The 25922-nt window shown below is 54.5% G+C and overlaps 2 protein-coding genes across 3 annotated transcripts; one reads left to right on the forward strand and one right to left on the reverse strand.

Moving 5' to 3' along the window:
* The first annotated feature begins 287 nt into the window (after window positions 1-287).
* On the forward strand, window positions 288-11548 carry RBBP4 (RB binding protein 4, chromatin remodeling factor). 2 transcript variants are annotated; one of them, XM_054395495.1, is made up of 12 exons: window positions 288-314; window positions 1273-1420; window positions 2142-2287; window positions 2871-3044; window positions 4425-4540; window positions 4696-4856; window positions 4979-5105; window positions 5686-5763; window positions 7966-8042; window positions 8178-8235; window positions 9334-9444; window positions 10704-11548. In XM_054395495.1, the coding sequence occupies exons 1-12, from the start codon at window positions 299-301 to the stop codon at window positions 10767-10769; spliced, it is 1278 nt and encodes a 425-aa protein (XP_054251470.1). In that variant the 5' UTR covers window positions 288-298; the 3' UTR covers window positions 10770-11548. The 2 variants fall into 2 exon arrangements, with proteins under 2 accessions (XP_054251470.1, XP_054251471.1); XM_054395496.1 differs by having other exon boundaries at window positions 299-314; window positions 1276-1420.
* A 1669-nt stretch (window positions 11549-13217) lies between these two features.
* Window positions 13218-17908, reverse strand: SYNC (syncoilin, intermediate filament protein). Its single transcript, XM_054395196.1, has 4 exons — window positions 17880-17908; window positions 15782-17207; window positions 14438-14562; window positions 13218-13281 (listed from the first exon to the last, which is right to left on the reverse strand). The coding sequence occupies exons 1-4, from the start codon at window positions 17906-17908 to the stop codon at window positions 13218-13220; spliced, it is 1644 nt and encodes a 547-aa protein (XP_054251171.1).
* Window positions 17909-25922: the final 8014 nt, after the last annotated feature.

Genomic DNA, 25922 nt, shown 5'->3' on the forward strand with positions numbered 1-25922 from the left:
CCGCCTTCTTCCCGGCCGCCCTCCCACGTGACCTCCGGGCGCGCTCGCCTGCTCCTTGTCCCCGCCCCTTGCTTCCCACCGATTGGCTACCGCGACCCGGAGGGGTGTTGCGATTGGCCGGCGTTGGCGCGCGAAGGGTGCGCGGCGGCGGAGCGGCACGCAGCGGGGGCAGGAAACAATAGAGCCGCGGCCGGAGGGGTCCGAGCAGCGAGCGGAGGAACCGGCCGCCCGCCTCACCCAGCCCAGCCCGCCCCGCCTCGTACCCCCGCAGCCTCCCCGCTCCCCGCCCCAGCCCGCCATGGCGGATAAGGAAGGTAGGGCTCGCGGCGCGGCGTGGTGCGGGGTAGGCCCCGTGGCGCGGCCTCTTCTGCTTAGGGCTCCGTGAGGCGCGGGGTAACTTTCCGTCTCCCTCCTTCTTTTCGCACCACCTACCGGGCAACAGCCTCCGGTGTGAGGAGCGTGGGGCGGTTCCACTAGGGGGCGCCCGTCTGCCTCCCCCGGTACTCGCCGCCTCTCATCGCCCCCGGGCCCCGCGGTGGGGGCGGGGGGACCGTGGCCCGACGCGGTGAGGCCCGGCCTGAAGCCAGTTTCTTCCACTCACTCACCCCGCTACACCTTCACTTCCCGATCCTTTTATATTCACACCCGAAGTTTGTGTTTTCCGGTGTGCCGGTGCAAGAGGGCAGGCCGCAGAAACGCCGTGCCCGGTGAGGGGTGTGGGCAGCTGCCTGGCGAGGGCAGACAAAGAGATGTCACCGGCCACAGCGCCGTGTTCCGTGGGTCTGCCTGCTCCCGTTCCCCTCTTCCCGCGGGGGAGGTGGGTGGCAGATGGTGTGAGAAAGTCTGTGAGGGACCCGAACAGAAGGAGCCTTGGCAGAGTGGATATGGGGAACTGTTAGGCTCAAGGCTGCACCTAGAGCCCTCTGAACAGCACCTCCCGCACTGAAACATCCTCAACGATTCCGGGGTTGTGCCTCCACACCAGCAACAAGTTTCAGGATTTTATTGCTCTGCTTCTGCTGTGATGATGAAATTTAACAGGGTTAATAATAATGATAATAATAATAATTCCCAGCCTGCCATCCAGAAAGGAGGATTAGTGGGTGCTGCAGAGGAGTTTGAATCACCTAAGTCACTCCTCCAATAAAAGAGTCGACAGCAAACAGGGTGTGATGCAGTTGGCTCTTGATTCAGTTGCCCACTCGGTGTTGGGCACTTGTGAATAGGTTCCTCAGGGTTAATCCTGTGCCTCTTTCTAATCAAATCCTTTAGCAGCCTTTGATGATGCAGTGGAAGAACGTGTGATCAATGAAGAGTATAAAATATGGAAGAAGAACACCCCCTTCTTATATGACTTGGTAATGACCCATGCTCTGGAGTGGCCCAGCTTGACTGCTCAGTGGCTTCCTGATATAACCAGGTAAACTGATCCTCTGCCTCGTTAAAAGCAGAATAACCAGTAAATCTAGAGGCACTTTTTGTTAAAGCAAGGCACTGTGTGAAGCTGGAAGAAGGCAGATTTAGGCTGGAGATCAGGAAGAAATTCTTGACAGTGAGGGTGGTGAGACGCTGGAACAGGTTGCCTGGGAAGGTTGTGGATGTCCCCTCCCTGGAAATTTTCTAAGCTGGTTTGGATGAGGCTTGAAAGAGTCCAGCACAGAGCTGCTGCAGGCAGTGGAACATCTACCTGTGAGGTCAAGCTGAGGGAGCTGGGGCTTGGAACAGAGGAGCCTGAGGGCTGCCCTCATTGCTGGGCATAAAGATGTGCAGGGCTGGAGCCAGGCTCTGCTCAGGGATGGCCAAGGACAGCACAAGGGGCACTGGGGGCAAGCTGGTGCAGAGGAGGTGCCACAGGAACAGAAGGGAAAACTTTGTCCCTGTGAGGGTGGCAGAGCCTGGAGCAGGCTGCCCAGAGAGGTTGTGGAGTCTCCTTCTCTGGAGACTTTCCAAACCCACCTGGATGTGTTCCTGTGAGACCTGCCCTGGGTGACCCTGCTCTGGCAGTGGGGAGTTGGACTGGATGGATTCTGTGATTGTGTGAAAGAAGGTTTTAATGTTTAGAGCTGTCATAAAGTCATGTTGTAATAGCTTGGTGAGTAAACCCTTTCCTTGGTGTCTCCTTTTACTCTCTCTCCTTGAAGACCTGAAGGCAAAGACTTCAGCATTCACAGGCTAGTGCTGGGGACTCACACTTCAGATGAACAAAACCACCTGGTCATAGCCAGTGTGCAGTTGCCTAATGATGATGCACAGTTTGATGCTTCACACTATGACAGTGAGAAAGGAGGTAAGGCACCAAAGATGTGGATCCAGGAGGACTTCTAACCATTTCTCCCTTCCCTGCCTTAAAGCTCAGCCAGCAAAGTTCAGATATTGCTTCTAAACTAATCCAAGTGGTACTTGAAAAAGGGAAATATTTTGGGGGTTTGAATCTATGTCTTAATAATGTAGTGGTGTAAAAAAGATGGTGACAGGCTTGGTTTTGTGGGGGGGAAACCTCACTCCTCCCTATTTCTCATCAGGAATTGACACTGGATTTCCTGGAGTGCTGCTCCTGGGTATTTTTATTTTCCCTTTGGTGTTTTGGGTGAACTTTTCCAGGGACTAAGTCACTCATCTAAAGGAGTATTTGATTTCAGAGGAGTGTAACCTTTCAGATCTTCTCCTCTTGTCTGAGTTGTGCTCCCTGCTGGTTGTGCCAGCCCCTCTTGGATAAAAAGATTATTGTGCTTTGGGTGTACCAGCCTTGAATTCGATCCTTGGGGCTATCTTTAAACATAACTGCCTGGTGGCATTAGCTGAGTCTGGATCTCTGTGCCTTGCTCTGAAATGGACTTCTTGCTTACCTCTAATAATGTATTCTTTTCCAGAATTTGGAGGCTTTGGGTCAGTTAGTGGAAAAATTGAGATTGAGATCAAGATCAATCACGAGGGAGAAGTGAACAGAGCTCGTTACATGCCACAGAACCCCTGCATCATCGCTACCAAGACTCCATCCAGTGATGTCCTTGTCTTTGACTACACCAAACACCCTTCCAAACCAGGTGTCTGCTGCTTTGTGATGTCTGTGCAGTAGAGATTGGGCAGCTCCTCCTTGAGAAGAGTGAAAAAGGGGCTTAGAAAAAGTTTGGTGGCTTGTGTATCAGTTGTGATTTTAGGAGGAAGTAGTTATTTAGTGTAGGGAATTATTTTGGATGGAGCCTAACCCTCTGTATCCAGCATGTCTCACTAGCTGGGTGTGCTTTTTGCTCTTTGACTGCTTGTTGTGTCCTTGTCACTCTTCGGGGTGGTGGAAGGTGGCTTTTTGGAAGGCAGCTGAGCTGTTGTCCTGATACCCTGTGAGGATATTAACAGCCATTTACTGATGAACACTCCAAGGTCCTGTGGAGTGGCTGCTTGTGGGGAAGGTCAGAAGTGCACTTCTCACTTTCAAAGTGCAGTACAGAATGGTTTGGGTTGGAAGGGACCTTCAAAGCTCATCCAGTCCAACCTCCCTGCAGTCAGCAGGGACATCCTCCACTAGAACAGCTTGCTCACAGCCTTGTCCAGCCTCACCTTGAATATCTCCAGGGATGGAGCCTCAACCACCTCTCTGGGCAGCCTGTTGCAGTGTTCCACCACCCTCCTGGTGCAGGACTTGTTCCTCACATCCAATCTCGATCTGCTCTGCTCTCATTTCAAACCTGGTCCTTTGCCTTTGCAAACAGTCCTTCTGCAGCCTTCTTGTAGCCCCCTTCAGGTCCTGGAAGGCTGCTCTAAGGTCTCCTCAGAGCCTTAGGTTGGAAGGCACCTTTCAAGGTGATCTCCTCCTTACACTGCAGTGAGCAAGAAGGTGTTCATCTAGAGCAGGTTCCTCTGAACCCCAAACAACCTGACCTGGAATGAGATGATGAGAGAAAGGAAAATACTGCACCAACAGAATGTTCAGGAAAGGGTTTTCTGAGCAGTAACTGAGATGAGCTCCTCTTCAGCCATCCAGCTGGACCAGGTGACTCATGTCAAAGCAGGGAGGTGACTGCTGAGCTGCTTTGGCTCTGCAGCAGCACTAATTTAGAATGGAGCACTGCTTGGCCAAAAATAGATGAAACAAACAAACAAAAGGATAAATAGGAGCTTGGGAGAATGTGCAATGTGGGTTTCTTAAGCTAAGAAGACAAAGTGCTCTGTGTTGTCTCAGAATCACAGAATCAATAAGGTTGGAAAAGACTTCAAGGGCCATCAAGTCCAACCTGTCACCCAAGACCTCATGACCTGTGTCCCTGAGGTGATTTTTTTTTTCCAGTCACACAGAAGGTTAGAGAAGGATTCTGTTGAAAATGACAAAGAAAAGCTTAGTAAAGCTGAGTAAAACTTAATGCCAGCTGTTCAGGGATGTGCTGGAAACGATCCTAGGCTCTGGAATTCTTACCAGCACCTCTTTACAGATCCTTCTGGAGAGTGCAACCCTGATCTTCGTCTTCGTGGGCACCAGAAGGAAGGTTATGGACTGTCATGGAACCCCAACCTGAGTGGACACTTGCTCAGTGCTTCTGATGATCATGTGAGTAGCTCCCAGCTAGGCTGCAGCCTGCACTCTGTGTCCCTTGGCAAGGGTCAGAAATGTTTGGGGTGAGGGCAGGAGGTAAAGGGGGACTCTGAAGGAGGTAAAGGGGGACTCTGAAGGTGCCATGTTAAAAACAGTGTCTTCTTTTAAAGACCATTTGCCTGTGGGACATCAGTGCTGTTCCAAAGGAAGGCAAAGTGGTGGATGCCAAGACCATCTTCACAGGACATACAGCAGTGGTGGAAGATGTCTCCTGGCACCTGCTCCATGAATCTCTCTTTGGCTCCGTTGCTGATGATCAGAAGCTCATGATGTAAGTGGAGCAATGTCTCCAGGAACTGAGAGCTTCTTGTCCCTCTTGGCTTTCCCAACCTGCTCCTCAGTGAAATGGGAGGGGAGCTTGGGTTTCACTTGCCTGGTTTTCCCCCCTTGCAGCTGGGATACTCGGTCAAACAACACCTCCAAGCCCAGCCACTCAGTGGATGCACACACAGCTGAGGTCAACTGCCTCTCCTTCAACCCCTACAGTGAGTTCATCCTGGCAACAGGATCAGCTGATAAGGTACATCTGCCCTCACCTGGGAATGTCCTCCTTGACTTTCTGGTGTGTGAATGTTGATGTGCACCACATCTACACATCCTTTAAATACCTCCACCACCTCCCTGGGCAGGCTGGGCCAGTGCCTGAGAACCCTTGCTGGGAAGAAATTGTTCTGAATAGCCACCCTGAACCTTCCCTGGCACACCTTGAGGACACTTCCTCTTGTCCTGTCTCTTTTGCATGTGAGAAGAGGCCAAGCCCCACCTCTCTCCAACCTTTTTTTAGGGAGTTGTAGAGGGAGATGCTGCAGTCCCTCCTCAGCCTCCTCCTCTGGAGGGTACACAGCCCCAATTCCCTCAGCCATTCCTTGTGTCCAGCTTTGTTGCTGCCCATCTTTGGACACACTCCAGCCCCTCAACATCCTTGCAGTGGGAGGCCCAAAACTGAACAGTGCTGAGGGATGTGGTTTAGTGGTGCTTAGCAGCAGTGGTGGGAGTGTGAGCTCCAAGCTGGATGGTCTTAAAGGTCTCTTCCATGGTTCATTATTTTGACAAAACCATGTTTTGCTTTGTTTGGTTTTGTGTTTTTTTTTTTTCCCTAGACTGTTGCTCTCTGGGACTTGAGGAACCTAAAGCTGAAGTTGCACTCCTTTGAATCACATAAAGATGAAATATTTCAGGTATAACAAAATGTCTTTGCCTTTTATGTCCCTAAAATTACTTCTACTTAGCTGGGAGAAAAAGAAAAAAAAAGAAACCTTTTTTTCCACTCCACATTTCTTTTTATTACATGGACTTGCACTGAACCTCACATTCTTTTCTCTCATCTGCTTATAATTTTCTGGCTGCTTCTTGTGGAGTTGTGTTGGGGTAGAGCTTCAGTACAGATAAGAGTATCCTGAGAGCCAAGAGCTTTAACCACAAGTGAAGGGTGAAATGCTACCAGTGCAGAGCAAGTGTCAATTATTCATGGGGCAGGTTGAAGCACAGTGAAATGGCTGCAGTGGTTTCATCTTCTCAGCTGGCTCCTGAAGGGAGGCTTTAGCTCATACCCATTAAAGATGGTCACCAGAATAGCCTGTGGCAACAAGGAAGGACATCACAAGGAGGACACAGAGCTGTTGGAGTGAGTCCAGAGGAGGCCACAAAGATGAGCCAAGGGCTGGAGCAGCTCTGCTGTGAGGACAGGCTGAAGGAGCTGAGGGTGTGCAGCCTGGAGAGAAGAAGGCTCCAGGAGGACCTTCAAGCTGCTTTCCAGTACCTGAAGGGATCCTACAGGAAGGCTGCAGAGGGACTTTGCATAAGGGTGTCTAGAGACAGGCCAAGGGGAAATGGTTTGAAGCTGAGGGAGAGCAGGGTTAGGCTGGAGCTGAGGAAGAAGCTCTTCAGTGTGAGGGTGGTGAGACTCTGGAATAGGCTGCCCAGGGAGGCTGTGGATGTCTCCTCCTTGGAGGTGTCCAGGCCTTGAGCAGCTGAGTCTAGCTGAGAAGTATCCCTGCCCATGGAGCAGATGATCTCTGAGGTCCTTTTCCAACCTGAGCCATTCTGTGACTCCATGAACAAACAATTCCTGACTTTGCTGGGGTAAATATAGAACCTTAACAGCAGGGCTGGCACCTGCTCAGCAGATACAATATTTCCATCTCCAACTCATGCCTTAGTCAGAAGAAAAATATGTAGAGGTTTGTTTTTTTTTTTTTTTTTCCTTTTCATAGTAGGATTAGTGGTGAAGACTGCAGTTCCCTCTAAATAGAATTCCAGATGGAAGCTTGAAATGTCAGCTTGGTGTGTGGAATTAGGTGCTCTTGTTTTAATCCTGTGATCCTCTTAAGTGCTGTGGCTGGGAGAGATTGATCTCAGTGCTGTGGCTGGGAGAGATTGATCTCAGTGCTGTGGCTGGGAGAGATTGATCTCAGTGCTGTGGTTGGGAGAGACTGATCTCCAGCAGTAGTAAAGGTGAGGCTTGGGGTAGTTAAGCTTAAATCCAGGGATTTCTTTTCATGTGTAAGCTGTCCCTACCACTTCAACAATCCCTAGTTCACAGTTGTGCAGCCCTTCTCAGGGCAAGGAGCAGCTGATATCCTTGAGAGCTGTTTGCATTTCAGGACTCGTGGTCTTTGTTAGAGGCAAGGTTACAGGTGGCACCTTCTGTGGTGCCCAAATGCCCTGCTGGTGTGTGGGCACTCCCAAAGCAGCCTCCTGGGTTAGCCTTGCACAGAGTGGTAGGGGGTTGGAAGGGACCTCTGGAGATCATCCAGTGCAAGGCAGGGTCAGCTGGAGAAGGTCACCCAGGAACACATCCAGGTAGGTTTTGAATGTCTCAAGAGATGGAGGCTCCACCATCTCTCTGGGCAGGCTGCTGCAGTGCTACATCACTCTTAAGGAAGTTGCTCCTCATGTTGTAGATGGAGCTTCTCATGTCCAAGTTTGTGCCTGTTACCCCCTGGGCACCACTGGCAAGAGCCTGGTCCCATCCTCCTGACACCCACCCCTGAATCAGCACTGAGGAGCTCTCTCCTCAGTTTTCAGTTTTCCACACTACAAAAGCCTCAATTCCCTCAGCTTTTCCTCATCACACTCCCTTCATCATCTTTGTTGCCCTTTTCTGTACCCTCTCCAGTAAGTCCTTGTCCTTGAACTGGGGAGCCCAGAACTGGGCCCAGTACTCCAGATGTGGCCTCACCAGAGCAGAGGGGAAGGAGAACCTCCCTCACCCTGCTGGCCACAGCAATAATGTTGCCTTTGGGCACATTCCTACCTCAGGTTATTACCAATTTGAATTCTCCCAGAGCTTCTGTGACACACAACTGAGCTGGGGGTGGTTGTTGCTGTCACGTTGGAGCTTCTGAAAGCTAACTTCCTTTCTGCTTTCATCCTTGTAGGTTCAGTGGTCTCCTCATAATGAAACCATTCTGGCCTCCAGTGGCACTGACCGCAGGCTAAATGTTTGGGACTTGAGGTAAATCCCAAATTCCTCACATTGTCCTGACAAAATATTATGGATTAATTGCATCACGCTTCAAAAAAACAAAAACAAAAAAAACCCCAACAAACCAACCCCCACCTTTTCATTTTTTCTCCCTTTTTCTTACAGTAAAATTGGAGAGGAACAATCCCCTGAAGATGCTGAGGATGGTCCCCCAGAGCTGCTGGTAAGAATTCTGAATCTCATGGATTGTTTTGACCCTTATGTGGAGATTCTTAGAATGGGTTGGGTTGGAAGGGGCCTTCAAGATCATCCAGGTCCAACCCCTCTGCCTTCAAGATCATCCAGTTCCAACCTCCCACCAGCCCAGGTCGCTCAAGGCCTCATTCAGCCTGGCCTTGAGCACCTCCAGGCAGGGGACATCCACAGCCTCCCTGGGCAACCTGTGCCAGTGTCTCCCCACCCTCGCTCTCAAGAATTTCTCCCTAATCTCCAGTCTCAATCCCCCCTCCTCAAGCTTCAATCCATTCCCTCTCATCCTGTCACTCCAAGTCCTTGTCAAAAGTCCCTCCCCAGCTCTCCTGGAGCCCTTTCAGGTACTGGAAGGCTGCTCTGAGGTCTCCCTGGAGCGTCCTTTTCTCCAGCTGAACAGCCCCCACTCTCCCAGCCTGTCCCCACAGGGGAGGTTCTCAGCCCTCTGATCATCTTTGTGTACTCCTCTGGACCCTCTCCAGCAGCTCCAGGTCCTTCTTATGCTGGGGGCACCAGAACTGGAGGCAGTGCTGCAGGTGTGGTCTCAGCAGAGCAGAAGGGCAGAATCCCCTCCCTGTCCTGCTGCTCTCCCTGCTTTTGGTGCAGCCCAGGACACAGCTGGCTTCTGGGCTGCCAGTGACCATTGCTGGCTCATGTTGAGGTTTTTCATCAGCTGTCACCCCCAAGGCCTTCCCCTTGGGGCTGCTCTTGAGCCATTCCTCACCCAGCCTGCATTTGTGCTTGGGATTGCCCTGACCCAGGTGCAGGACCTTGCCCTCGGCCTTGTTGAACTTCCTGAGGTTGGCTTAAGCTCACTTCTGCAGCCTGTCCAGGTCCCTTTGGATGGATCCCTTCCCTCCAGAGTGTCAAGCACACCACACAGTTTGGTGCCATCCACAAACCTGCTGAGGGTGCCTGAATGCCACTCTCAGTGTCACTGACAAAGATGTTAAACACTGGCCCCAGTACCAACCCCTGAGGGCTACCACTTGTCACCAGTCTCCAGCTGGACATTCTTCATCTCCACAGTGTAGATTTGCAAGCATTCTGCTTTTTCTTCCCCCAATCCCAGTTTATTCATGGTGGTCACACTGCAAAGATCTCTGACTTCTCCTGGAATCCCAACGAGCCCTGGGTAATTTGTTCTGTATCAGAAGACAATATCATGCAAGTCTGGCAGATGGTGAGTGGTGTGGGAAGGGCTTGGGGGCTGACAGATAGCTGAGAGGTGGTGCTGAGCTGCCTGGATTGCAGGGTTCCTGGTGGTGATTGCAGCTCTTGGAACTGGTCACTTGGTGGCACAGCTTAAACCTCAAAGGGACAATGGAATCCACTTGAGGTCTGGCCAGGACAATGTGTTAGGAAATGCTCAGAAGCTGGTTTGTGTTGTCATGATTCAACACACCAAGCACTGGTGCAGAAGGCAATTTTCACTTCTCTGAATGAAACCAGGCTGGGGGAGAACCAAAGATGCATCACAACAGTTGAGGCTGGAAAAGACCTTTCAGATCATCAGGTCCAGCCCTTCACCCAGCACTGCCAGGTCACCACCAAACCATGGCCCTCAGCACCACATCTACACAGCTTTGGAACCTCTCCGTGGGTGTGGGGACTCCACACTGCCCTGGGCAGCCTGGGCCAGGGCTTGACAACCCTTTTGGGGTAGAAATTGTTCCTCAGGTCCGATGTAAACCTCCCCTGGCACAACTTGGAGGCAGTTTCCTCTTGTTCTGTTGCTTGTAACTTGGGAGAAGAGACCAACCCCCACCTTGCCCCAGCCTCCTCACAGGGAGTTGTAGGGAGCCAGAAGGTCTCCCCTCTGCCTCCTTTTCTCCAAGTTGAGCACCCTCAGTTCCCTCAGCTGCTCTTCATGGGACTTGTGCTCTAGAAATTGAGGATTCTTTTAAGGACTTGAAGAACAAAACCTTTGCCAAGAGTCCTCCTGAAGCTGGATGGTGAATAGGAAAAGCTTACTGGCCCTAAATTAGCACCTCTTGAAGGCTTTGGAAGACAATCCTAAGTCATTTGAACAACCTTTGCCCACCAGACCATGCTAATTTTTAGCTATAAATTGGTGCAGAGGGGCTTTGTTCTCAGCAGCTTTCCATTATAGTTCTGCTGGAAGCTGCTGCTAGGTAGAAGATCTCCTAAATGAAGACAAAATTTGCTGTTGATTGAAGCAAGTCTTGCAGTGGTCTCTGCTTCAACCAGGCAGACTCCCATAGCTCCAGTAACTGACTGGATGCTTCTGAACTGCTTTGGAGCCATGGCAGTGGTGAAAAGGGACCTTTTGTGTTGCCTCTTTAGTGGCCTTCAGGGATCAGGGGGGAGTGATGGGTATCTGCAAGTGGAAAACTGCCAGAGCTTTGTGTCTGAGCAGGTGGAATCTTCTTCATTGTGGTGGTAAATGCTTCTTCAGGCTCCTCCATCTCTGTCTTGCAGGCTGAGAACATCTACAATGATGAAGACCCTGAAGGAAGTGTGGATCCAGAAGGCCAAGGATCCTAGATGACCTTTTCCTGGTTTTAGTCTATTTTATTTTTTTTTTCCCCTTCTCTTCCCTCTCACCCCTGATATTGACTTAACACTGGTTGTGAGACACACGTAGACTTTGTGTTCAGCCATCCTTCTGCAGATACCACCAACAGGCTTGGAAACCCCTACAGCTCCCTCAGCAAAGGGCTCAGCTGCTCCCAAGCTGTGGCTCCTTGCTCAGATTGCCCACAGCCACCTCTGGCTCTCCCCATTTTTAGCTGCTCTCATCACACAGAGCAAACCTGGGTTTGTTTGGCTTCTTTCCTTTCTGCCTTTAGCTTGCTACAGCTGTGGGCTTTTGCCTCATTGAAACAAAACCAATCAGCAGAGCTGCCAGAGGATGAGGAGCCAGGGGAGAGGCTACAAGTGTTAATCCTCTGGCAGTTCAGAAATGGGAGTGTGAAAGCTCTTGTCCTCTGCAGTAGCCTCACTCTTGGCCTTCCTTTTAGTTAATCTCTACCTTTCCTGCCTCTACAGAACAAACCAAACTTGCAGATTCTGTCTTGAGCTGCAGTGAAATCCTTTTTGGTGGTAATTTTGGGGTTTTTCATTCCTCCCTTTTTTTCCCCCTTTCCCCCCTCCTCTGCTGGATGCCAGCAGTTTGGCTTCATTTGCTGTTCCTGCAGGGGGGAGAGATCATCATCATCATCCTTCACCTTCCACCTCTTTCACTCTATTGTGTGTTTCTCCAGCTGTGTTTTCCACTTCTCTTTCTTCCCTTTCTGTGAAATGGTTTTTAAATCAAAACAAAACAAAACTTGGGGGGTGGGGGCCACCAGGTTGTCAAGGTTGTTGTCATGTTTTTACCAACTGATGTCCCACAGCCAGCATGCCCTGTGCCCCACACACACACAGAGCACCTTTGGTAGCTGGTACCCAGAAAGCAAATTTCATGTGGAGAAAAAAAAAACAACTTCTTGTAGGAGTTAGTCCTTGACCACTACTACTTCCTGCCCATCCTCCACTAGGGTGTCCTGTGCCACCAGCAACTTCTTTCTCTCCATGCTCCTCCTGCCTAACTGTGTGTAAGTGCTTCAGATGGAATAAATTTTTTCTACGTAGCTGATGTGAGTTATTGTCTTGGGGCTGTGGGGAGTGTGCTCTTCTCCTGCACTCACTTCAGGGTAAACTCTACCTCTTCAGAAAGCAAGGGCAGAGAAAGAAGAACCTGGAGCAAGTCCAGAGGAGGCCACAAAAGCTGAGGAAAGGACTGGAGCACCTCTCTTATAAGGACAGGTTGAGGGAGTTGGAGTTGTTCAGCCTGGGAGAAGAGAAGGCTTCAGGGAGACCTTTCAGTATCTGAAGAGGGCCTACAGGAAGGCTGGGGAGAGACTGTTCAGAAGGGCCTGTGGGGAGAGGAGGAGGGACAATGGTTTGAAACTGCAGCAGGGGAGGTCTAGGCTGGACAGCAGGAGGAAGCTCTGCACAATGAGTGGTGAAATACTGGAGCAGGTTGCCCAGGAATGTGGCTGAGGCTCCATCCCTGGAGGCATTCAAGATCAGGTGCTGTGGCCCTGGGCAACCTGATCTAATTGGAGGTGTCCCTGCTGACTGCAGGGGGGTTGGACAAGACCTTTTTAGGGTCCCTTCCAACCTGATGCATCTCTGATAGTCTTTACCCATGCATGTCCTCTGTGGGCTCGAGTGCTGGTGTAAGATGTGGATGCTTCTCCCCTCGTCTCTGCTGCTTCCTGTGTGAAACGAGTGAGCAGTTGCAGTCCCCCCAGCAGTCACAAATGCACTGCAGGGTGCTGCTGCCTGGCTCTTGGGTCTGCTTTCAGCCCTGCCACAGGGCTGTTGGTCTGCAGTGTGAACAGTTTCCCACCCCCCAGTCCCTTGCTTTGACACAAGCTTCTTGTTTTATTTTGGAGACCTTAAAAGGATCCTTAAACTCCAACCTTTATTTTCAGTGTGAGACTATCTAAAGTGGAAAGCTATGATCCACAGACTGGATTCTCTGGCCCATGCTGGAGCACAGAATGAGGCTGGCAAGGACCTTGAAGCAATGGCACCAATACAGCAGAGACCCTTGAAATACAAAAGGAAATCCTGTTAAAAGGATAAAGCTTCTCTTGCTTGTAAACTTTTAAAGCCCAGAACTCCCTTACCACTGCCTGCCAGGCTCACACAGTCCACTCATGGAGCAAGCCACAGATCCATCTTCCCAACAGCACATCCAGCCATCTGTTCTTCTTCTTGGAGGTCCTTCGTTTCAGTGCAAGTTTCTTTTGCTCTGCTCTGTGGAAAAGCAGTTTTGCTACAGGAGCAACAGCAGCACCTTGAACCACACAGGAGCAAACCACTTTGGTCTTCCTGACTGCAGGCAGCTGCTGTGCATCGAGTAGGGGAAGCAGCAAGAGGAGATGTCCCCTGCAGGTACCCTCTGGCCTTTGGCTACAAGGAGGACAAGTCCCATGGTTCCTAAGAGTCCTGCTCTGTTTTTTCTTCTGATTTGCAGAGGTGGCCATAGATTTCTAGGCAGCTCCTGTGTGGGGAGAAACTGCATTAAGGTTACTGACTACTGAGAGAAAATACTCTGGAGGGAATGGGGAGAGACTGGATGAGGCCTTGAGCAGCTGAATCTAGTTGAGAAGTGTCCCTACCCATGGCAGGGAGGTTGGAGTAGATGATCTCTGAGGTCCCAACCTGAGCCAGCCTGTGATTCTGTGCCATGGAGCTGTTGGGATCTGCTCTGAATTATAAATGCAGATAATCTTGTTCACAGATCTTGGAATGGCTGCTGACAAGACAGACTGAAAAATCTCCTCCCCTTGTGCCTTACTGTGCTTGAATAGAAGAGAAGGAAACCAGTTTGTGGTAGGGAATGTTCTGTGGTATCCTCACATGGGGAGGTTTGAGTAGGGGGGGCAGGGAAGTAGATTAAGCTGATAATGAAGCTCCAGGAAATGGTTAAGAGTGTGTAGAGCTGAGTCTGGAGTAACACAGAGCAGCACAAAGTTTGGTGACTGAAATAGTCCACAAAGTTAGGGACATTTTCTGGAGCTTTAATTAATCCTCTGGAATAAATAAGACCTGAGTGACACCAGCAGCAGAGAGCCACAAGCAGAGGGTGGTGTCCACAGTGGTGTTTCCCAAACCCAAACCTTGGCTCCTTTCCACGTATTCCTGAAGAAAACTGGCACTTGAATCACAGAATCAGCATAGAATGGCTTAGACTGGGAGGGAGATCAGAGATCATCTGCTCTAAGCTCCCCACCATGGGAAGGGACACCTCTCAACTGCACTCAGCTGCTTAAGGACTCATCCAGCCTGGCCTTGAACACCTCCCAGGCTTCCACAACCACCCTGGGCAGCCTGTGCCAGAGTCTCACCACCCTCATACTGAAGAATTTCTTAAGATCCAGCCTAACCTTCCCCCCTACAGTCTAAACCTAAGTTTAAGTTGCTGTGCCTGTGTCTTGGAAAGCAACCTCCACTCCTCTTGTTCTGGGATGTCCATCAAATCCCTGCATCCCGGATGGCTAAAGCTCTGCACTTCCCCCTGGGCTGCCCCTCCAGACCCCTTGCTCACAGAGCAGCCATGGGACCAGGAGCAAATGGCTGTGTGACCACCAGCTCCTCTTCTCCACCATCCTCCTCCTCATCCCAGCCCCTCCCCACCACAGGGATGAGACACAGACTTGTAGATGGAGAGCTCCCGGTGGAGGCTGGTCCTCAGCTCCTCCAGCTCCTGATTCTTGCGCTGCTGGAGCTGGACTCCATTCTTGAGCTCCTTCAGCCTATCTTCCAGCTCCTCAACCTGTTCCTGGGGAGTCAGAGGACAAGTGTGGATTAGCTGGAGGAGGAAGGCTCCTCAGAACCCCCACCCATCTGCTGCCCAAATTCTCATGGGGGGGATCTGCCTGGACAAAACACAGCCAGGCTGAGGGATGGTCAAACAGCACCTTCCAAAGCCTCTGCTAAAAGGCTTTGGTTTATTCCAAAGATGGGAGCTTGGACTGGGATGTGAAGCACTCAGGCTTCTCCTGGCTGGTTGGTTCTGTCCCCTAGACTACTCTGTGTGTGTTTTGAGGCTGTATAAACCCATGAGTCAGGAGCAGATAAGCAAGGAATCTGGGAAAAGGAAAACATGGAGCCACACCAGGAATGCCCCAAAACCCTCCAGGAGAGAGGAGACCCTGAAATCCAAGAGGAACAGTGTCACAGTGACCTGATCCCCAGCTCAGCAGGGAAGAGAAGCAGCAGAGGGAGGACTCCAGCTTCCAGAAGCTGCTCAGAGCCAGGCTGAGAGGAGGCAGTGACTGCAAGCTGAGAGCAGGGAGTGTTGAAAAGGGGGAGATTAATTGTGGAGCCTCCTTGCCAAATGTGGTCTTGCAGATATTGAATTCCCTTGTCCCTCAGGGTGAGCTGCTGGGGGGAGGATACCCAGCACAGCCAGGAATAACCCTCTGAGGAGGCAGCTCAGCCCCTGGGCTGTGGGCATGAGGAGGTGAGACCCTTGCTGGCAGTGGGAAGGGCAGGATCTGCCCTGGCAGGGCTGGGATTTTAAAGGAAAGCCATTTTTATTTCAAACTGACTCTTCCAAGCACTTTGGCTCAGCTCCTGTTCTAGCACAAACTGCAGGGAACATGCAGTGTGTGTGCCTCCCCTGTCCCCTCTGCCTTGTCCCTGCTTTCAGGAGCCACTTCTGAGGTGTAGGTCAAAACCAAGTGAGAATTTCAACAGGCAAAACCTGTTTGTTTTTTTCTTTTTCCCAGCAGCTCATCAGGTGAAGCCCCAGCACTTTCCCACCACATCCCTGTAACCTCAGCAGGTTTGCCATGTGCCCAGGAGCTGCTGCTTTGGCTGGCCAATGTCTTCAACCAGCAGGAGATATTCCACCTCCTTATCCTCCTCACCCACCCTGCTCCTCCCCGCTTGGCCCCGTGAGCAAGACCTTCAGCATCCACATTGCCCTGGCTGCAAAGCACATCTCTGCCCCTCTCAGGAAGAGGCTCTGGGGGGTGCCCAGCCGGGGCACGTACCCGGTACTGCCCGACCTCTTCGTCCCGCTTCTGCTTGATAAGGACAATCTGCTCCTCCAGGCTCCGGTTCTGCAGCCGCAGTCTGCTGACCTCCCCCTGCAAGGGCCTCAGGGCTTCCTTCATCCCCTGGATCTCCCCCTGCATCTCCTGCAGCGCCTTGGCCCCCGCCTCACGTCTCTCCAGCAGCCGCAGCAGCTGGGGCTCGTAGTGCTCCTCCAGCCCCCGCCGGCTCTCCGCCACGAAGCTCTCGAACTCCATGGAGAGCCGGCGGCTCTCCTGCAGGTACAGATTATCCTGTCGGCACGGTGGAGCCTCCAACCTTTGCCTCAAAACCTCCTTCTCCTTCTCGCAGGTCTCCTTCAGCCGGGAGAGTTCACCGGAGAGCTGCCCAGCCTGGGTCTCCAGCTCGCCCCGGTAAGCGGCGTGCTGGGAGAGGTCGTGCCGCCGGCTCTCCAGCTGGTACTGGCAAGCCACACACTCCTTCGTCACCTTGAACAGCTTCTGCTTGATCTGCCTGATCTCATCCTTCAGGTTGTCCCTCTCCAGCTCCACCTTGGCCAGCAGCCTGCAAGCCTCCTGGATCTCCTGGTGGGCATGGCGGATCTCCTGCAGCGCCGGCTCCCGCAGCTGGGCGAGCTCCGTGATCAGGCTGTCTCGCTCCTTCTCCAGCTGCTCCACGGCTTCGATGCACTCTTGGAAGAAGTCCCCCAGCTCTTCGAGCGTCAGGCACTGATGCTCTGCACCGTCCGTGTCCAGAGGGCTTCCTGCTCCCTCTGCGTCCATGTCCAATGGGATCCCTGCCCCATCGGCATCGGCTGGGATCCCTGCCCTGCCTGCATCCACACCAGCTGGGATCCCTGCCCCATCTGTGTCCATGTCCAGTGGCATCCCTGCCCCATCTGCATCAGCTGTGGTCCCTGCTCTCTCTGCATCCATGTCCACTGGGATCCCTGCCCCATCTGCATCCGTGTTGCCTGGGGTCCCTGCTCTCTCTGTGTCCATGTCCAGCAGGATCCCTGCCCCATCTTCATCCACATCCAGCGAGATCCTCATTCCACCTGCATCCACATCCAGCAGGATGCCTGCCCCATCCACATCGAGTGGGATCCCTAATCCATCTGCATCCACGTCCAGCGGGATTCCTGTCATGTCCCCATCCAGTGGGATCTTGGCCCTGGCTGTGTCCTCATCCAGCTGGGGTCCTGGCATGTTTAGTTCCAAGGAAGTGTCCCCACTCTCTGCCTGCAGCTCAGGGCAGGTGTCTGGGCTGCCCCCATGCTGGGCTGTCACTCCCACACCCACCCCTGGGCTGTGTGCAAGGTCTGGGCGGGGAGCAGCTCCTGCAGCTGCTCCCTGTGAGGCTGAGGATGCTCCAGCTTCATCCAGCTGCAGCTCTGCAGGGGACTCGGGCTCTGCCATCAGGTCCCTGAAAAGGAGAGGAGATGTGAACCAAGGCAAGGAGTGTAACAGGTCTCAGCCCCTCCTCTCCATCTCACAAGACGTGGGTGCTCTGCAGCAGGCTGAGCTGGGGGTGCCCTGCTGCTGGGACAATCCTTGTGTCACCCACAGGCTGGGGTGAGCTGGGCAGGGCTGTGCTTCCGCCCCCTGAGGACCCAAACTTTGACAAGAGCCAAGAGAAGGGGAAAAAAAAAAAAAACAAAAACCCAACACCTTAAAAGTGCCTGAGTGCCAGGGAGAGAGGGGGAGGGAAACAAACTTGGACCCCCAAACCCAAAAGCTGCCCCAGTGCCACAGGAACTGCCACTGTGCCACGGCTGATCTCCCTCAGCAGCACCAGTGTGAGTGAGTGGCTTGGGGCACTCCCAGCACACCTCGCTGGGATGTTAGCAGCGTGGCAACACCTCCCAGCAGGGGAACGTGCTGTAGAGCTCAGGCAGGCTCCGAGCTGGCTGATCCTGATGATCTTAAAAGGATTGATTTATTTTAGTTTTTTCCCCAAGCAAAACCATTCTGTGATTCTTAAAGCACCACCCAGACAGCCCCCGGGCGAGCGGCAGCTTCTGCAGCAGGAGCCGGGCGAGCTCCGCTTTGCAGAGTCATCCCACCCCATCATCATCATCATCCCCAGCCCCGGTACCTGCGGCTGCCACCGCCAAATCCTGGCATCTCACATTCACCCAGGGAGCTGTTTGCGGGGTAGGGTGGGGAGAGGACAACGCTCGAGGGCTGGCTGGGGGCTTTCCCTTCTGCTTGCAGAAGCTGGGGCTGGTGGGGTTGGTGAGAGGATGCTGTCAGCTCCCGGCCACGCCGCTGAGCTCATGTCTGGTCATTCCCCAAGGAATGAGCACAGCCTGGCACTCGCAGGCAGCCCTCGGCTCGCAGCAGCGGCTTGAAGGAAAGGGTCGATTTTCACCGATACTTTCTGTCCTAATAAGGCAGTTTTGGGGGTTTATTTTTTTTTTCCAGCAGTGATGACACATCTTCAGCGGCCGGTGGCTGGAGAAAGGGGACAGAGCCTGGAAAGGTGTGCAAAGGGGTTTGCTGCCTTTTTTTCTTTTCATTGCCCTCCTCTGGTGCCAGCGTTTTTCAAAGTTCTGGGCTCTGCTTTGCATCGGAGGCGCAGGAGGGGGCGGGGACACCAAAACACCCTCGCAACGGGGCAGAGAGGCTTGCTCCCACCCACCACCCCTTATCCCAGGGCCCCCCAACACTCCTGGGTACCCCAGAGGGGTGGTTCCCTCCCCTGGTCACTCCTGAGGGTCCGGGGATGCTCTCTGGATGTTGAACCTCACGTCCCCCCGATCCCATCCCTGCACCCAGCCCTGGGCAGCCCCCTCGCCTACTCCACACCCCCCACCTTGCCAAGGCTCCCGCACCCATGGCACCCTCTTGAGGGACACCAACCCCTTCTCCGCTCCCCGCTGCTAGCCCCGGGTGGGCTCTTACCTTCCTCCCCTGGAGCCCAGCGCCTCTGGCTCGGTGCTGCACATGGGTTTAGCATGGGGCGGGGGTGGGGGGTTATTAATAAACGGGGCTGGAAATCAGACTCCCCGGAGCAGCCGCTTCCCCTGGCCACCGCCTGCAGTGCCAGCTGCGGGCGGCTGCCTTCCTCCGCCCCGGGGAGGAGGAGGAGAAGAAAGAGGAGGAGGAGGAGGAGGAGGGCGTGGAAGGCCAAGCTGCCTGCATCCCTAAGCAGCGGCAGCCTCAGGGACAGGCTGCAGCCAGCCTGCGTCCCTCGCAGCGCCCCCATCTTGCCACCAGGGTTTATGGTGGAGGTTTGCTCCGCGCAGCCCCAAATCTGCCCCATCCCACATCGCTGGGGACTCCTTCCCAGGAGCTGGGGGGGTCCCATCCTGACGGGATCCTGAGTAGGATGCAGGGGGGCAGGATGGGGAGAGTGGGATGCCTGGGTCGTATTTGGGTTCACCTCCAATCTGGGCAGCTGGAAGGGGAAGTGCTGGAGGACGCAGCACATGGCAGCTGAGGGCTGTGGCCTCATCCTGTGCACAGAGCAGGGTGCTGGAAGGCAACAGGGTTCTGGACTTCCCTGGGTATTTATTAAAGCAGATTAATGCATTACATACCAGAATCCCAGGGGCCTTTAGATGCCCCAAGCTGGCCCCACAAACACCCCAGCAGCAGCAGAACGTAGCCTCTGCTTCCCCTTCCGCCTGTGGGCTTGGCCCTGCCTCTCCTTTCCCCTCTTTTTTGGGGGTGGGAAGGGAGGTGGTTCACTCTGCAAAGCCCCGTGGTGGCCACGGCCACATTCCTGGGCACCTGGCAGTGACTCTGCCCACCTCTGCTCCCCCTCCCCCTGTTCCATGCCCACATCTCTGCTTTCCCGTGGTGCCCATCACCATCCTCCCCACAGCGCCCTAAACCGCCCCTGCAGGGGCTATACAATCAGCAGATATTTACATAAATTACCTATTTTAGATACATTGCCACCTTGGCACAAGTGCAACAGCCCGTGGTGGTGGCACAGCCAGTGGGCACTCAATCCATCTGCTCTCCCCCTCCCCCCGGTGTTAGAGCCAACCAAAGCCTACCTCTGCCAGGCCCTTGCCCGCTGCCAGTGCTCCTCAGGAAATCAGCTCAGGAAGTCACCAGCTTACGTACCCCCAAAAACCACCCAGCAGCTTTGCAACATCCCCCAGTGCCACCCTGTGCCCACGTCACTGACCCCGTCACCGACACCTTGCCCATGCCCTGCCTGGGCTGCTAAAATCAGGTTTAAAATAACTGTGCCTGTCCATCTCTGGGGAGCAGAGCTTTAAAAGGCAAAGGCAGATTTGGGTGGGATTTTTTTTTTCTTTCTTTCTTTGTTTTTTTGGATCCTGTTGCCTTTTTTTTCCAGCACCTTTTTTTTTTTTTTTTAATATATATATCCTCTCTCTCTCTCTCTTTTATTTTCCATGAAGCTCCTCTACTCGTGCCGAGGCTTTTGACTCAACGGCCAAGGAATGCCATTAATTGGTATGAGCTGCACATATAAATATCCAGCTAGAGCGGGTGGGGGAGAAACCTGTGGGTCATGAGGGCTGGGTCCAACAAACTCTTGTTAGGGGATGGTGGGGACGATGCCAGCGGCGCTGCCAAGCCCCTCCGAGGGTTATCTGATGAGCTGCCAAGGGCAGGGTGGGGATTGAAGAGCCTCAGCTGTTCTCAGCTCAGTAAGAGGATCCCCCTCGCTGTTTTGTGGATATAACCAAGCAACGCTTGGCTCGGGTGTCAGCACTGGACCCCGAGGCGCTCGGCAGAGCCCGGCTGGTCCGCGGGCATGAGCTGAGTTCAGCTGGTGCGGAGAGATTGGCAGCGTCTGCAAACCAGCGCGGACTTTGCTCCGGTAAACAGAGGTGGCGGGGAGTTATCGGCGGCGCTGCTGGAGGAGAAAGCAAAAGGCAGCACAGAGAACTTCAGAGACAAAGTGTTCCGGCTGCTGGAATCAATGGCGGCAGCTGCGGTTGCTGCCCTGCCCTGCTGCCGCCGCGCTCCTGGCACGCCCCCGGCGTGCTGACGGGGGTCATGGGCAGCATAGAGCAGCCTTGGGGCACTTTGACACCCCTCCAGGGACCTGGTGTTGCTGTGCCCCTTCCTGGTGGATTTTTCCTTCCTGTCATGCATGACAAATCTGCCCCGTGAGCAGGGAAGGAGCTGGCACTGCAGCTTCACCACCATCATCTTGGCACCACCACCCTGACACCGCTACAGCAGCTCTGGCCCTGTCCCCATGTTGTGCCCTGCAGTCTTTAGGGACAGGCTCGAGGTACCAGGGAGGTTTGCCCAACTTTGGGCCAGAGGCTCTGGCAGCACGGGAGGTTCAGTCTGCCCAAATCCCAGCACTGACACGACTGGGCAGTGGTGGCCCTGGGCAATGCTGCCAGTGCATTGCCCTCTGCCCACAGCTCACTGCAGCTCTGCCGAGGGCACAAGAGTCTGGCTGTGTCAAGGGAAGCGGTGCCAGGACCGGCACCCTGTGCTCTGAAGCTGCAATCTGATCCCAAGGGAAAGAGTGATTCATCGCCCGAGCCGGGAGCGCTTCCAAGGACAGATCCTGGCTTGGAGGAGGGCGGTGGCACCATGTGCCCGCTCCAGCCCTGCCCTCATAAGGTGGCCCTGGGTAGGTACGGGGTCCGTGGAGCCAAAGTGGCCATGGCTGTGTGGGGATGGCACATGAGGACATTCACCTGAGCCTGGGGAGTCAGATGCCACTGGCTCCTTGGGAACAGCCTTTGGCTCACTTCCCCTCCTGCCTCAGTTTCCCCAGCTGAAGTCAGCCTCCTCGTAGGGCTCACCGCTGGCAGGGATGCAAGATGCTGTGGGGATGCTGCTGTGGGAGCTGGCACAGGGTGAGCAGAGTGGCTGAGACCCAGGAGTTGGCATCTGGAGAGTCATCACCCACCTGCCATGGAGATGCTGGGCTGGTCACAAAACTCTGGGTGCTGCAGCCTGGGCCAAGAGGCTCAGGACAGACCCTCAGAGAGGGAGGTGAGGTCACCCAGTGGGGTCTGTGGAAGAGGAGGACGAAGAAGAGGAGGAGGGCAGTGTGGGCATGTGCCCAGCTGGGATAGAGATGAAAGGAGCCTGACAATGCTGTCTACCCCACAGGGACCTTGGGAGCTCCATGGGATCGGGGCCAGACCCTGCCCTCAGGCCACAGGCGCCAGCAGCTTCTGCTTATCTGGGTGTTGGGTCCTGCTCTGTCCCGTGGCATGGGGGGATGAGGAGAGCACCATTCCTGCCATAACTGCTCCTGAGACAGACACCAGCCCAGCCAGAGGGATTCCAGTAGGGTGCCAGCTGCAGGGACTGAGCCCCTGCCAGCACTCCTGCATTGTGCTCCTCAGGCTTTATCTTTGCTCAGCCCAGACACCTCCCTTTAGCCACCTGCAGATCCCAAGTTTCCCACATTCATGCCAAGACTGCCTGTGCCAGCAGCTCCCATGGCAGGCCCTCACGTGTGCCGTGCCATTCCATTCCATGGGCTTATGGGTGCCTCAGGCAGGTGAGCCAGTGTGTGCCCAGGTGGCCAAAAAGGCCACCAGCTTCCTGGCTTGGATCAGCAGTGGTGTGGCCAGCAGGTGCAGGGCAGGGATTGTCCCTCTGTACTGGGCACTGGTGAGACCACACCTCAAATAATGGGTTCAGTTCTGGGCCCCTCACTCCAAGAAGGACATTGAGGAGCTGGAGTGGGTCCAGAGAAGGGCAACAAAGCTGGGGAAGGGTCTGGAGAACAGGGCTGGTGAGGAGCAGCTGAGGGAGCTGAGGTTGTTCAGCCTGGAGAAGAGGAGGCTGAAGGGAGACCTTCTGGCACTCTACAACTCCCTGAAGGGATTTGGAGCCAGGTCAGGGTTGGTCTCTTCCCCCTAGTAATAAGTACCAGGACAAGAGAAACTTGCCACTCAAGTGGCAACAGAAGAGGTTTAGGCTGGACATTAGAAGAATATTTTTCACTGAAAGGGTTCCCAAACACTGGCACAGGCTGCCCCTGGAGGTGGCTGAATCCCCTGAAGGTGTTTAAAAGCCATTGAGATGTGGTGCTGAGGGCCATGGTTTAGGACCAGCTTTAGTAGAGTCAGAGAATTGTTGGACTCAGTGATCTTAAAGGTGTTTTCCAACCACTGCTCTTCCAGTGGTATTTATGGCCCAGACACCCTTTCACAGACCTCATTTTCAAACCATCAGATGCAGCTCTGAGCAAGGCAGAGACCATTGCTGTGTCCCAACGATCACAGCAGGGTCACTGCTGCCTGAGCACCAGAGGAGAAGGCTCCTCGCTGGGTTTTTTCCATATCCTGGGGCGAGAAGCAGCGAGCAGCAGCTCCAGCTCCAGCTCCCATCCCCACAGGAGTGGCTCCAGCTCAGGGATGCAGCAGGTTGGGAAGCAACATCCATGGGGCTCTGGGGCACAGAGGTGGCTGCATGAGGACCTTGTCCCGGCAGCCTCTGAGTTATGAAAGTGTTAATGAGTAATGAGGGAGCAGCCAACCCTGCCACTGCCCCAGCCAGGGGGAGGAAACAGGGACAGAGATCAAGCTGAGCACAGCCCAACAAGGCTCTGGCTGCAGGTGGCCGCTGCGGCTGGTGGCCGCTGTGTTTTGGCACATTTGGGTGCCACCTGGGATCTCATCTCCCACTGATCAGGCATGGGGTGGGGCTCTTAGGGTGCATGGCATCCCCCCACTGCTCTGCCTCCCCTCCCGTGCGCCTCGGTCTCGTCGGCGCTGAGCTCCAGCCGGCATCCTTGTGACCGGCTTGGCCGTGCAAGCGGAAAATGAGTTCTGCAGCTGGGTAGCGCTGCACGCCCCCGGCGCTGCGGCTCTCTGGGCAGGGGGGAAAGCTTGCTGGGACTCTGCGTGAAGGGCTGGAGCTCTAGGGAGCTCCTGGGCTTTCCTTCTCCACCAGGACCAGGGCCGTAACGAAGGGAAAGCCGAGGATGACCTTCCTTTTCAACTTCCTCCTCTGCTTTCCCTCCCTGCAGGATAAGGGATACTCTCTCGTTGTGATTATTCAGACCATGCCCCATAACTGTCTGCAAATACATTTTTCAAACTGGTTTTGCTGCCATCTGAGGAGGGGCACGATGTGGAAAACAGGAGCTTTATTATTTTTTTTTTTAAAGGCTAACGACTCGGAAGTTGGAGCTGGCAGCAGAAAATCAACACAAACACCCTAAGCTGGGATTAGCTTTGCCCCAGAGCAGTTCTCCTCGGAGGGCAGTGGTGTGCCTAGCCCTCTCTCAGGAAAGACCTACTCCTCTAGGATCACAGAGAGCAGGGGGGATGCCAGGAAATAGCTGCCCAGTGTATTCAGAACTCCTTTAGGTCTTGAGTCCAGCGTCGAGGGAGATGAAGAGGAGGGAATGAGAGGCAGAGCCACAAGAGCACAGCGAGCCCCAGCCCTCCTGCAAGCATCACCGCAGGTTTGGTATCACATCCCCATCACAGGTACCACTGACCAGCAGCGGCGCTCTCAGCTTCTCAGAGCCCACAGGACACACAGTGCCGGCGCCCTGATCCCGCCGGAGATGGCAACACGCCGGGCAGGCAGCGGGAGGCAGGGAGGGAGGGGCTCCTTGATTTATAAATTCTTCCAGTCATTTCCAGCAGCTGGCAAAGTCCTCCGGGCACCCTGCCAGCTCCTCGCAAGCCTCCGGGAAGGATGCGGCGATGGAGGAAGCGCAGGGACCCAAACCGGGCTGAGAGCTGAGAGCGGTGGGAATGCAGCAGAAGCCACCTGCTTTCGTGCCAGGCTGCCGGCTCCTGGCTTTGTGTCTTGCCCCCGACACGCTCGGCGCCGTGCGGCGTCACCGCTCCGGCACAGGCTCCCTGCGTCCTGCCGGCCCGCGGCAGCCAGGTCCTGAGCAAGGCAGAGCTTGGAACAAGCAATGAAATCCTTCCTGAGAGCTGCTGCCATTCCGTGCTCTGCCATAGATGCTGCCACCCTATGCTCTACCAGCCACGGGGCCAGCTCCATGGCTGGCAGAGCCATGCCAAGGGCTGAACTTCCCCACCCCACCCCCCACCCTGTGCCTCTTCATTTCACAGAGTCACAGAATGGTTTGGGTTGGAAGGGGCCTTAAAGGTCATCTAGTTCCAACCCCCCTGCCACCTGCCACTAGATCAAGTTATTTACTACTGGCCACCAGCCAGTGTGGCACAGCAGCATGGTGGTGGCCTTAGGTACACCCAGGTCCCACTGTTCTGGAGCATCATGTCCCCCTAGGTGCTGCCATAGTGTCACCCCCTGGGTGCTGCCATCAGCAGTGACATGGCAAGTGTGGCACATCAGGTGAGGAAGTGGTAGTGGCTGTGGGGAGAAGGAGAAGGGTTCCTTTGATTCCTCTCCTGGGGACAGGGCTGGAGACAGCCACCCCTGTGGTTCCTGCTGGGTGCTGCTCCAGGGGTGACACTGTAATGACTTTCTCTGTATTTTTATGGATTTTGTTTAATTTTTAATTCCTTCCAGACCACTTCACTCCAGCACTGTAGGAAAGATGCGGAGAGGGGAAGATGGAATGTCCCAAAGAGGTGAAAGCAGCCCCCTGGCTGTCCCCACAACATCCCTGCAATGAAATGACCAAGCTGAGGCTTACTGGGGTGTGGGGGGACACAACTTGAGGACCCCTGGCAGCCCTGTCCTTGTCCCTGACACTCTGGTTGCATCAGGGAGAAGGTCTTCCCAACAGTGGCATCAAGGGGAGGGTCCTCCCATCGTGGTGACATCGAGGTGTGAGTGTCCTCCCCGGTGGCATCAGGGGATCCAGGGGAGGCTTCGCCCCTCTGGTGGCATCAAGGAGAGGGTCGTCCCCACGGTGGCATCAAGAGGAGGGTCCCCCCTTTGGTGGTATCAAGGCGAGGGTCCCCCAGGATCAAGAGGAGGGTCCCCCCGCAGTGGAATCATGGGGAGGGTTCCCCGCCGTGATCAAGGGGAGGGTCGCTCTCAGTGCCATCAAGGGGAGGATCCTCGCACCGGACACCCCCTCCGCGGCCACCGCGGCCACCTGCGGGGCGGGGCACATTGTGGGCGGGGCCCGGTTATGGGCGGTGCCTCCCGCAGCCCGGCCCCGCCCCGCAGAAACTTTCCGTCGGCGCCGGGCGCTCGGAGAGCGGGAGCCCAGAGGAACCGGGGGGGCGGGGGTGAACCGGCGGCTGCTAACCGGAGCCGGGCGGGCCCGGCC

Source organism: Indicator indicator, chromosome 33 (genome assembly GCF_027791375.1).
Source record: "Indicator indicator isolate 239-I01 chromosome 33, UM_Iind_1.1, whole genome shotgun sequence".
Classification (NCBI taxonomy): domain Eukaryota; kingdom Metazoa; phylum Chordata; class Aves; order Piciformes; family Indicatoridae; genus Indicator; species Indicator indicator.

Coding starts and splice junctions, on each gene's coding strand:
- RBBP4 (XM_054395495.1), top strand. Junction 4,857..4,978: donor GATGATCAGAAGCTCATGAT/GTAAGTGGAGCA, acceptor CCCCCCTTGCAG/CTGGGATACTCGGTCAAACA. Junction 5,764..7,965: donor ATAAAGATGAAATATTTCAG/GTATAACAAAAT, acceptor TCATCCTTGTAG/GTTCAGTGGTCTCCTCATAA.
- SYNC (XM_054395196.1), bottom strand. CDS start 17,908: ATGCCAGGATTTGGCGGTGGCAGCCGCAG. Junction 17,208..17,879: donor TTTGGCGGTGGCAGCCGCAG/GTACCGGGGCTG, acceptor TCTCCTTTTCAG/GGACCTGATGGCAGAGCCCG. Junction 13,282..14,437: donor CGGGAGCTCTCCATCTACAA/GTCTGTGTCTCA, acceptor CTCCCCACACAG/GAGCTGCCTAGAAATCTATG.